Here is a 13,243-nt window from a genome sequence, read left to right on the forward strand (position 1 = left end):
ACTCCAGCCAGCGTCCTTGCGAGCGAGTCAGCAGTACACGAACGGGGCTGTTTGAAACTGCAGTCACGTAAGGCTTTGGGTCACAAACGGGCGTGCGTCCACTGCTCTCGTGTGCATGGCGACTCCCAGAACCTACCTTGTCTCTGTGCGCTGGCAGCACACTGATGACATCATTAGCTGTGAAGTATTTGGTGTCATATTCACCAGATAAGGCTGTACAGTCTTGGAGCCCCTTCCTCTCTTTGGATAAGGCGGGTTAGAGTTAGGGTGGGGTGGTGGGTGAGGGGGCGGGGGGTAGGGGTAGCTTTAGCGTCTTAGCAATGTGCAAAATGAGGCAGGATATCCCTCCAGATGTGGCATAGACAAAAGGGGGGGGGGGGCACAATGGTACCCCATTTTGGACACCCTGTTCTGCTAATGCCCGGTCAGGGCCTGTCAGTGATGTTTGAGGGCTGGAGGCCAGGTGCTGTGGCCATTTTGAGTCCCCTTACAGCATGGATATGCCCTCGGGCGTGTGCTGGAGGGGCCCCGGACCCCCCATGCCCTCCGTCTTGTGCCCACTGCCCCCGCGGGAGAGGCCCTGCTGCGCCCCCGCACCCCTGGCCAGCACCATCAGGGTCTCGCAGGACACGCCGCCGAACTCGAAGGCGAACGTCCCGTAGAACAGCATGATGATGATGCAGAAGAGCCACTCGAAGATGGCCGAGGCGTGCTGCAGCACGTAGCTCTCCTGGGCGAAGAAGACGCCGCCTTGTGGACAGGAGGTTAAGGAGCGTGGCCTCGGTATACAGTACAGTTGCTGCACGGGAGACGTGAATACTGTACAACAGGGATAGTTACTAACACCCAGAAAGGGCCGGTGTGGGAGCAGGCTTTTGTTCCAACCAGGCAGTTACACAAGTGATTTTACTAATCAAGGTCCTCAGCAATAAGACTGATGGTTCATTCGTAAAATCAGGTGTGTAACTGCTTGGTTGGAACAATAGCCTGCACCCACACCGGCCCTTTCTGGGAAAGATTGAGTATCCCTGTTGTACAGCATATACATATGAACACATACAGTGGTGTTCTTTTAGGCCAGCTGTCATTTAACTCCCTTTAAATGCAATGAGTTTAAGTTCATTAGTCGGGAGATGCAAAAGCTGACACTTTCTGTAAAGTACTTGAATAAAAACAAACAGAAAATCGTCACTGTGGCTTATACCTACACTCAAGTTTGCATTCTTAGTGAGCATGTAGGTCAAGCTGAGTCACTGTGTCCTGTGCTTATTTTGACTTCTGGGGCACTTGACAAGCAATTTTCTTTCTTCAGTTATACCTCCTGTTGTAATCTTATCTGTGAAATGTTCCCAGGCAAAAACCTACCAGCAAACACCAAAGCACACCCTTCACCCTTTTAGTAGCCTTAACATGTAGAACAAGAAAAATAACTGCACTCCTCCCTGCACAGTAATAATAATGAGAAGTCAAACATACAATCCAGCACAGCACTGTGCTTACAATCCAGTTCCATTCTGAATGTGCAGCTGGGTTCTCACCAGCAGGGGGAGCTATACTCACATGTACATCAATTCCACAAAGAACTCAGAGACTGAGGTCAGCAAAGCCACAGTCTGCCTCTGACATCCAAAACTACATCATAGTCTCCATTTTAGACAATAAATCTGAGATGGATTAAGGTGAAAATACTGGACAAAGCATAGAGCGTATATGAAGATATTGCATTGTTTTTGGATCGACAGAGTACACAAACCCACACACACACACACAATGATAAAAGGATACTGAGCACCAGGGAGATGAAGGCCAGCAGCGTCAGGGCAAGCCGCAGGTGACCCACGCAGTACTCCCACTGCGTCTTGGCCAGACGGTAGGTCAGCGCAGACTGCAGGCACACAAACAGCATGCTGGTGGGGAAGGCCACCCCCGCGCCCACGTAGTGCAGGATCTTGGCAAAGTCCACCTGCAGGAGATGGCAACAGGTACAATGAGCTACCCCAGCAACGCTGCAAGAGGTCACATACTAACTTGACCATCGAGGGATCACTGTGTGACCACTGCAGTGTTGATTAACAGCCAGTTATTGAGTGACAAAATAGAATACAAGCATATCATAGTACACACGATATGTTATGAATATGATATGACAAAGTATAATATCATGGCCAGAGACTGAACTAAACTCAAGATCACAACAGGTTGTGGCACAGGGCACCAAGTATGATGGCCATGTAGGGCAAGACAAATTAACAAATCGGCAAACACAAAAGCAACTCATAAATCACTATTAACACCTTAGAAAACACAACAACTTGCAACATTTGCAACATTTCACAAAATAACAAATCAGAAACCACATACTTCACAAAACACAATTACAACTTAGAACAACCACTTAGACACAACATTTCAGAAAACAAAATAAACCCAAGACCCAAACCCAAAAATGTCACCAAACCCATTTGTTTGTTTCCTGAAAAGTTATTTTGTTTTTGCTGTTGTGTTCTCTACGTCACAGCGATTGAGTTTCATGAAATGTTGTGTTTTCTCATCTGATAATGCATTTTGTGACATGCTATGTTTTTGTATTTATTTTATTTTATTTTGTCAAATGTTTCTAAATGCTTTTCGTGGTTTCTGCATTGTATTTGCATTTGTCAGATTATATTGCAGTTTTAGATTTGTTCTTTTATTTAGCGAAATGCCGTCCTGTTTCTAAGTTGTTGCGTTTTATGAGTTGTTGACGTGTTTTATGCAGTGTTCGGTGTGTTTCGATTTCTCTACCCCTACATGGCCACTCTACCCAAGGGCACATAAACTCCAAATGCATACTGCGCAGGGAGCATTCCAAACTACCACAGACAAAAACAAAGCAAGCGCACTCGCTGTTCCAGCACTGATGCAAGAAACTCCCGCATGATGTGTAAGAACAATACAAGGACACAGATATCACAGCATCTGCGCATTGCGTGCCACATGCTTTCATGTGAAACAATAATTAATGTATCCAATACGAGAATGTAACTCCTACATTGCGCTGCAGATACGACTAAAGTACAATGTATGACTATAAATAAAACAAGCTTGCAAGACCAGCACCAGGAGGAAGCAAAATCTCCCCAACAAATTACTTTGATCCTCCGCTAAGACTGATCCGATTGGTCTAGTGTCCCATTATGACAAGGCCACAAAAAGGATGACACTCATTGAAATCCCTGTACAGTAGTTGGGTTTTCATCCAACCGTTTTTATTTTCACATAAGTAAGCCTGAGTAGAAATGAATTAAATCAAATTTAAAAAACTGAAATATCACAAAAAGGTTTTTACGCTTGGCCTAGGTGGAAAGGTTAGTCTCTCGAGAAAGAGAAGATGCCATAAAGGGTGATGGAAATAGATTTTTTGATTAATGATGACATGACAGGGACTCAAGTCACATGCTTCCACCTCTAAAGCCCTATAAAAAGCAGCTGGGACTCATTTGGTTATGTAATCCGTATGTAATCTGCATCCTCTTCAGAATATTTTCCAAACAGTACTTGATGGAAAAAAATTCACATTTAATTTCCAGGTTTTCGTGGAAATTCACATTTGCAAAACATTTGCATGGAAACTTCAACTGTAACTGTAACTCTTTGTTCCCAGTGTGAGAAAGGTTCTGAATTAACTGGGTTCTTATGTGGATGCTTGACCCTGCCCACTCCCACAGGCAGGGCCAACACATCAACTAACTTCCTCACCCTTATTTCACCGTACTCCTCAACCAATCTCCCTAACAGACCATGGTGTCCATCTTGGCAGAGTGGCACACAACCACTCCAGGTGACTTAGGTAGTTAAGGTACATGGATAAGGTACACGGATCTTGTTGTGGCTACACCAGGGATTGAACCACCGACTTTGCGGGTCCCTGCAAAGTCGGTGGTCCGATCCCTGGTGTAGCCACAACAAGATCCGCACAGCCGTTGGGCCCCTGAGCAAGGCCCTTAACCCTGCATTGCTCCAGGGGGAGGATTGTCTCCAGATTAGCCTAATCAACTCTACGTCGCTCTGGATAAGAGCGTCTACCAAATGCCATTAATGTAATGTAATGTAATGATTATAGGGCCTGTGGTGCTTAAACCACACTGCACCCCGGGGGGGGGGGGGAATATGGCCGTACAACAGAGCCTTGTCCCCCCCGGTCAGGAGACAAAGCACAATGGAAGGCATTGTGATCAAGTGACCAGCCCTTGAGCCATCTGACTGCAGCTAGCCCTGATGTGGACAGGATCTCCTGACCCAATACGTGTGGATTCAGGGTCCACGAGAGCTTAGCCGGGAAGAGACTTTGCTGTGCCAAGCAGTGGATGACATCAAAGCCCCCCACACCTTTTTAGGCCTCCACTAACAACATGTGGACCCACCACTGGAACCGAGGCCTGGACGTGACCCTTCAGAGCCCTGTTCTTTACGGTCCTCGAGGGCAGAGAACTGCTGGTTTTCCACCCTCCCTTTACCAGGGAGTCAGGTGTGAAGACAGTCTGGCCAGTCAGTAGAACAAGTTGTCCAGTTAAACACCTGGGAGGAAAGAAAACCATGGTCGGATTTGGATTTGAGGGCCAGATTTCACTGCCCCTGCTGTAGAGTCTGGAAATGTCCCCAATGATGGTAACACTTCCTTGTGAAACATCTGTGTGCAGCAGGTTTCGGAGGAATTTTTGGAGGCTGCGTCTGAGTTCAGTCCCTCCCCTCTGCCCTTCCACTAACTCTTTCCCCTTGGCTTTTCACATACCTGTGCCATAGTAAAGGCATCCAAATTCTTAACAACCAGGGCAAGCACTTCAGGGTGACTTTTTCTTGCAAATGTAGCTACTTTAGGCCAAAAAATTGTTGTTTTTTTACAAATGTATAATCAGAAAAGTGGTCGTGTCCTTTCCATCTTCATTTCATTTCACAGTGACATTCCATATGGAACGGTCACACAACTGACTGGGTAAAATGTATGCAATGGTCACAAAATCACCAATACCAAAGGTAGTGTAGTGGGATTACTTTGATTACATTAGGATAAAAACTAATTTAAAATTTTAACTGAATGAAATTAGATTAGTACCATATATATTCTTTCTTTCTTCACTTATATTTATTAACAATCATGATTGTCATTGCACAATACTTTTAATTGTACAATGTCTTGTACAAGTGTGGACGTGCATGGACACCACTGTTTCTTCAGGCAGTTGGCTGACAGTAGGCCATACCGTCTACTGCCCTCTTCCCGTAACAGTGCCCTCCCACCCCGCGCCGAACCACCTCATTTCCCATAAATGTCCCAAAAACAGCACCATTAAGGAGGGGCTACAGGATGGCGAACTCCAAACGATAAGCATTCACAGATGTTCACTTCAAGGACGACTGAGAGTCCGAAACTGCGCCGTTTTACCTTACAAGTCAGCGTGCATAATCAGCGGTTGGGAACCGATTTCACAGTGAAAGTATTTATTTCCATAAAAACACCACTCTCTGATGTCAACAAGCAGTGAATTCAGATACAAGGAGGAAGGGGAAGTATAAGTGGAACCTAATGAAATACATCTCAGAGTCAGAACACAGAAGCTGCACACTCCTCTATCACCATATCAGCTCATAGCTGTCAGCGTATCACCTTCTTCCTGTGAAAGGCATACGACAGCCCACTTGGAGTTTGCCAAACGGCATTTAAAGGACTCTGAGAGCATGAGGAAAAAGATTATGCGGTCTTCTACATCTGGCGAACACCAGGCACTGCTCATCACCTGGCTTATACCATTCCTACGGTGAAGCATGGTGGTGGCAGCATCATGGTATGGGGTGCTTCTTAGCGGCAGGGACAGGGAGACTTCAGAATTGAGGGAAGGTTGAATGTAGCCGAATACAGAGAGGTCCTTGAAGAAAACCTGCTCCAGAGTACACATGACCTCAGTCTGGGGTGATGGTTCACCTTTCAGCATGACAATGAGTTAAAGCATACAGCAAGACAATGCTGGAGTGGTTTCGGGACAAGTCACTGACTATCCTTGAGGTCCCAGCCAAAGCCCAGTATGAGAGGATCTGCCAGGAAGAAAGGGATAAACTGTCCAAATCCAGGTGTGCAAAGCTTGTAGAGACTTACCTAAGAAGCTGCCAAATGGGCTTCTACAAAGTACTGAATTAAGGGTCTAAATACTTATATAATTGAGATTAAAAATTTTAATTTTTAATAAATTAGGCTTACTTAATTAGCAATTGCAATTCTTTCCATTTAAATTACACAATAAAGGGGTCTGAATACTTTCTGAAGTCACTGTATGTGTTAGTGAGTCTTCAGGTATCTAGCAAACAATAGCATCAGATGATCACTAGTAAAGACTTTATGCACAAATGTAATCACAAACTTACATATGACTGGTACAACCCAGTCCAGGTGTAGGTAGTTATGTCTTGAAGCAGAATTTCTTCTCAAAGTAACAGGCGGCATACATGAACTAGCCAGAGACCATTAAAAAGTATCAAGGCACAACAAAAAAACAATACATGAAGAGAAGTTTGGTGCCAGCCTTTTACGCACACTTGGCTCAATACTCTGGCTGAAACATGTTCAGAGTTGTCTTGTAAGGCTATAATAAGGCAGGGGGCCTCATGGGATTGATAGCTACTGTACCTGCACTCGTGTTTTGGAGATGACTGCTGTGCGGTCATGACCTAGAACATCTGGTTTACAGTATCCTTGACATAACTTATGATTTGCTGCTTTATGGTCACATGGAGAGTATGCACTACATCAGGCATGCATTCTACTGTATTTGTAATAAGTTTAAGTTTGGATTTAATCTTCTTCCTACTACTGCAGTACACATTCTGATGTTTACTGGTGATTAAGGTTATCACATTTTTTATCCATACATCTACTGTATGCACTGTAGCATGCGTCTGGTTTAAAGAGCCATTATAGAACCTCTGTTTCTTGAACATCTCACAGGTCAACTTGACATGTGATGCTGTATACAGTAGGCTTCTGGCATAAACATTCTGTCATTGCGGCGTTGCATAATAAACATTATTTTCTTCACTGAATCCAGGCTGCTTGGCAAGCCACATTTTGTATAACATTAAAGCAAACCAGGCCATACAAGATTTTGGGCCAGCAATTACTAGAATATACTGTATATTTCATAAAATAGAAACTTCGGACAGAACTAGAGGAGTTGTAGCAATGAAAGTCCAAAGAGGCTACAAACCTTCTCCTTTTAAACTGTGGTAGATTTAAACAGGCAATATTTTCAAGGAACACAAGCAGAGTTGGCAATGCATTATGCAGGCTAACCAAATGAAACCAATGAAAGAAAATCCATTATTGCATTCTTTTATTCTTTTATTGCATTCTTACTACATTACCAGGAAGGAATAAAGTCACCTTGAAGTAACAACAGTCCCCACAGTTGGATATCTTCCTGTGCTATGGAAAACATTAAGCTGAATCTTTACAAGGCTACAAACCTGCACCCCAAAGTAACACAATTAGCACAGAAAGATACTTTTCATGTATCCATCAATTAACTGAAATTCCAGATTTCAATCACTTGATGACAACTCATTTTCTTTGGTAAGGTCTTCATATGTCTTACAGTAAAGCAGACTTTATTGCAATACGGCGCCAGAATAATCCGTTAAGGTTTGTTCTGATTTAATTGAATTGCATATGCTCTTAAACAATCTAAGTGCATTTCATTGAATCCCGCAGTCTGTCTCCTGGGCCTGACTGTGTCTGCTGAGCTGACGTGACTTCCTGGTCAATTGCCAACAGTGCCCCATCATTTTTTACACTAAACTCTATTTGAAGAGGGACAATGGTTTTATTGAGGGTGCCAACTTATTGCTGTGGACATACCGACAGTGAAATTTGTGAACCATTTGAGCAAACGTGTTCCAACAGACTTAATGTGGAGGTACTTGAATTAAATAAATAAAAAATTGAATGAGATTGTTAAGAGTATGACATGGTGCTCAAATACCAGACAGAACGCTCTTATAGGACCGGCTTTTACCGTGTGTTATAGTGCAAATCTTTCCAGGCTTAAGCACCTTGGCTAAACTGTCGACTTTCCGGGAAACAGTCTACACTCTGCTGAAGATGTGTCACGTGATTTCCAACAGAAGCTGCCCGTGAACACGTCCGAGTTTTCGAAACGCCAATATACTTTCGAAGGAAGAAAACAAGAAGCTACAGACACACCCGTGGGTTTAGGGTTCACACACTCCCCCGGTAAGCTGAACCGTGAGGGGTTTTGTGAGAGACGGTACGAACGAGCACGCAGGGGCCACGGGCAGCAGAGGGAGTCGGGATCTGGCCGCGTATCAAAGGCGGAGAGCTTTCCCGCGTCTCCCTGCATTCTCAGGGATCGTAAATCTCCGCGGAGCAGGGATGCTCCGCGCGCGATTGGAACACGGTCCAGGACAAACAATGTGCAGAGTTTGACCAAGTTGTTGAGAACTGGCTGTTTACAGTATGTTATCGGACCACCTTGGCTCTCTGCAGCAACCATCTACAGTCCAGCACCCTATTAGACACCCCCCCCACCTCCACCCTGCCAAGTTCAGGCTCAGTGTGGTTTCTAGGAAATGAATGAATAACAAATGCATTTCAAAAACACACACACACACACACACACACACACACACACACATATATATATATATATATGCATATATACAGTACTATGCAGAAGTCTTAGGCACCCTAGACTTTATTATATATATGCTTATTTTTTGTGTGTGTGTTAGTATAAAAGAACACATTTGAGATTTCCAAATATTCATTTTCCAAAAGATTTAATCTGAGAAATTATGTTTATGTTTAATTTTAAAAAGTAACATATTACTGTAAGCAATTGACTACTTTTTACATAAAAACTCCAACATGTTCTCCAACATGCTTGGAACAACCTCTCTGTTGCCTTATAGAACTGCAGAGAAGTGATTGAGTTTTAATGCCGAAGGGTAGTGACAAAAAATATTGATTTGATTCAGTTTGTAACTATTCTGCCAAATAAATGTATAGTACGTTTATTTAGGACCTTTCATTTAATTCTTTTTGAAATAATCTTGTACAGAATGTTATACAGGTGCCTAAGACTTTTGCACAATACTGTGTGTGTATATATATATATATATATATATATATATATATACATATATATATATATATATATACATATATATATATATATATATACATATATATATATATATATATACTGTGTATATATGCTTATAGGTTCATTTGCCTAAACGTGATGCATTTAAATAACCTTCTTGATGGCTTAACCTAAGGAGTGTGCTTCATATCTCCATTCATTCCCATTTTGTCTTGGACTTGAATTGTTTTGATTTTAACACATAAATGTTAAATCATTTGCAACTAACAAATTCGGTTCAGAGACACTGCACAGAAACTTCTCCCCAAAAATAATCCAAATGGAGGGGATTATTAAGCATGGCCTTTTAAGATACAGTCACAAATCCATCAACAACTACAGATCGAGTACAGAAAATCACTGGACCCTACCCTAGCCATAAATGGTATTGTAGCACCAAACCAAACAAACAAACAAACAAATGGCAAATATCGCCTTTGTAATAACATCACTACAGACAATTCCTGGAAAAGCGAGTGAAATGTGTACAAAGTGAGACCATAATCAAGAGCCTGTGTAAGCAAGTGATTTTTTTGACAAAGTTAAAACATTATGCAATCCCAGGAAAAGAGAAGCCAATCCAAAAAAAGCGGGATGAATGATTCATAGAATCACAAAAATGTGGCTTGCGCCACGTGTTCTGCTTGTGTGCAGCCTACAGGGGCATCTGTGTGCGTGTGGACTGTGCGTGCAGGAGCATTTCACTTACGGCATAAGTATCAGTTTGTGCGTGTGCATGCCTATGTTAGTGTGTGTGTGTGGGTGTGCATGCAAGATGCGTGTGTGTGTGTGTGTGTGTGTGTGTTTGTGTATGAATTAATGTATGTATGTATCTGTCTGTGTGTGTGTGTGTGTGTGTGTGTGTGCAGTATGTGTATATACAGTGGCTTCAGAAAGTATTCAGACCCCTTCACTTTCTGCACTTTATTGTGTCGTGTTGACTTAATCTCAAATGGATAAAATTGCCATTTTGCCCATCATTCTACACTCAATAACCCATAATGACAAAGTGAAAACATGTTTTTAGAAATGTTTGCAAATTTATAAAAAAGAATTTAAAAAATGAAAATATCTAATTTACATAAGTATTCAGACCCTGTGCTGTGGTACTCCAAGTTGTGGTCAAGTGCAGTTGCTTTAATTATCCTTCTGCGTATAGAACTTGGGAGTCTCCATGTCATAATTTTAACTGAATGGACAGAAATTTCCCCCCCCAAAAAAGAAACATTTGCAAGAAATTCTAAAACTTCTAAAACTTTATCATTATTATTTATTAATTAAATCAACACAACACAATAAAGCGTGCAAAAAGTCTGAATACACCCTGAAACCCCTGCACGTGTTTATGCGTGAGCGCGCGGGCATTGATGCGTTGGTCCTTACCTGGAAGTTTCCCACCATGATGAGGCCGGCAGCACAGATCCAGCCGGTGGAGAGCCCGGCCGTGTTCAGCACGCAGTTCTGGTGCTTCTCCACGACGAGACCGTAACGCAGCAGGCCGATCACCATCACTGGGGAAGAGAAAGATTCACATTATTCACCGTTTCAGGCCTTGAAAGCAAGTGGATAACTGCATTACTTAAGACTTAAGTGGGCCTGGTTTACTAAGCCTTTTGCGATGATTTTCAGGCGGACATATATGACGCATTCTGCCCAGGAAACGTGCGTTGTATGTATCAAACTGGCGCACGGGGCTGGAACTGCAGTTCTAGGCGAATCATAGCATCTCTCCTTAATACATATGCATTTAAGGGTGGATCACGCAAAACAAAGGGTATTAACAAGGGTCGATTTGTGCATGGAATTCACCCACCTCTAAATTGCAGGCGTGATGCAAGCAAGGCAGAGACACAGGCTCCTAATCTTAAAATAACTTCAAATAACCTATGCAACAAAAATCACACTATTTCAATAATCATCAAACAGATTAGGAATATTGAAGATGAATTAATGATTGCAGCCAGGAAATAATTAAGGCTGGGTGTTTGTCACAGAAAATATTTAGAAAATAATTTCTCATGCAAAGCCGTGGGAAATGACTGAAATAACGTGCTGAACCATAGTGACAGTAACAAGACGTTTCAGAAAATCATTGCCGCTAGTACAAAATATGAGTAGGCCAAATGCATTGATATGCTGCTTTTAATCACTTGTCCATCACCTTCTGTTCTGCCTTTAACAGAACATTGTCAGAAACAGAGCATGCTCAAATAATAAAAGCAGGGTTGTGTGTTTGTTTGCATTAGTTATCCTTCAAATCAATCACGAAAAATAAAGGGGAAAGACTTCTGTGACAAACAACCAGCCATACAATAAATTGCGCAATAGTCAAGCTTGTTGCAACGTTACATCTCGCATTTAATTTAAATGACAATAGCTGCCACAGCTGGAATATGTGCACATTTTGTCCTGCACTGGATTCGCTTTTACGTGGCATCTGATGCAAGGAATACACCACACGCAGTTGAGACATTCAAGGCACTAAACACGTGCTTTAACTGCGCTGTTTACAATTTTCTCTTTCGCAAAATGCACTTCGTAGGCAGTTCATTAGCTGATTGCGTAACCAGCTGTAGCCTTCGTGAATACGACTTTAATTACATACCCTCGCCAGGCAGCATTTTGCACTGCGAGTTTCATGTACATAAATCTGGCCCTTAGTATTTTTCCTCGAGAATGAACTATGATTTCAGCTCCACTAGCTCCAATAGTTCCTTTAAGTGGATTAGTACTCTAGTCCAGAAAGAAAGAAAGAAAGCCTCCAAATCCCAGGATGCCTTGTTTAGGCACGTTTCCGCACTGTTGGCCTTGATGAGTCAGCAAGATTCAACTTAAGAAAAATGTTTCAAGTGCTCCATTTGTGCAGAAGATTTTCCCCAACTGAGCGGGGAGCCAGCAGCACAGTACAAGGGCACTCTGGGAAAACTGGCACCTACCCTTCATTATGTGAAAAAAAACAACTGATGTTTGGCACCAGGTACCAGCAAAGAAACAGCACTTTGTATACCCGTACATTTGATTGGTTATTTTGTTGTCACATTACATTAAATTGCATACATTTAACAGAGGCTCTTATAGAGCAACTAACAATGTAGTAGAGCATGACTACATTCCCCGGAGTTATACATGAAATAGTGCCAGAACTGGCGAACAACATGCAATCCCAGACCAGCGAGTATATTTGGAGCATTACTGAAGTACTAATGCAAATGAACTGAAAAACACCAGCTTCCACACAGTGAGCTGTTGGGCTGGACATCCCTGTGTGTGTGTGTGTGTGTGTGTGTGTATATATATATATATATACATATACATTTGCATGTCTACATGTACGCATTGATGAGTGAATGTGTGTATCAAGTGTATTATTATTATCATTCACTACTCAGACACGAATGTGTCTCTGAAGAGCCTCCTGTAAAGCTTTCCTTCATTGTTTTTCCTGCCTTGCCAGTGCCTAATTATGGCTGGCAGAGAGCCAACACCAGGCCCCCTCCTCACCCCCTCCTCACCCCATGGCCTCCCTCATCCCCCTCTCTGCCCCTGCAGTGATAAACACTCCCATTCCTTCCAGACCGTGCTCATTTATTCCCTGGGATGCTTCCCAGGTTCTATTTTTTCTTCAACTTTCCCTCCCAGCCCAAATCTGCGTTTTGATGCTCCCTGCCCATGGCTGCCAACCCTGACAGAAATGAGAAACAGACGTGAGTAACAGAGACCTCCTGCTACAGAAAACATGGATAACCCCTCCCACCACATGGATAATCCCTCCCAACAACAGTGTTTTGCAGGTTTCGGGACCCGCTCGCCAGCTGTTAACGGTGGCTCGCTTCCAACTGCAAAATGAGGTGATTATGCCTGCTACACCTACACTTACAAAGTGTCTGGTTTAAGAACTAAGATGCTGAGGCAGACCAACAAACAAAAGACTGTCAAGTTAAAAGCCAAAATCTTCACTGTGAAGGCCAAAAAAAAAGTAAATCTCAAGTAGTTTAGTCTTAGATTTAGACTTAAAATCTTTCGATTGGGTGTCTCGGTGGCGCAGCCTGTAG

At 42.8% G+C, this 13,243-nt stretch overlaps 1 protein-coding gene across 1 annotated transcript in view; it reads right to left on the reverse strand.

Moving 5' to 3' along the window:
- Positions 1-487: 487 nt before the first annotated feature.
- Positions 488-13,243, reverse strand: part of LOC133121084 (transmembrane protein 150A-like) — a 39,579-nt gene continuing 26,823 nt past the window's right edge. The window contains exons 6-8 of the mRNA XM_061230388.1: positions 10,575-10,702; positions 1,786-1,963; positions 488-750 (exon numbers count right to left, since the gene is read on the reverse strand). Of these exons, the coding sequence (XP_061086372.1) occupies positions 488-750; positions 1,786-1,963; positions 10,575-10,702 (569 nt within the window). The remainder of the gene's footprint in view (positions 751-1,785; positions 1,964-10,574; positions 10,703-13,243) is intronic.

This window comes from Conger conger, chromosome 2 (assembly GCF_963514075.1).
Source record: "Conger conger chromosome 2, fConCon1.1, whole genome shotgun sequence".
Classification (NCBI taxonomy): domain Eukaryota; kingdom Metazoa; phylum Chordata; class Actinopteri; order Anguilliformes; family Congridae; genus Conger; species Conger conger.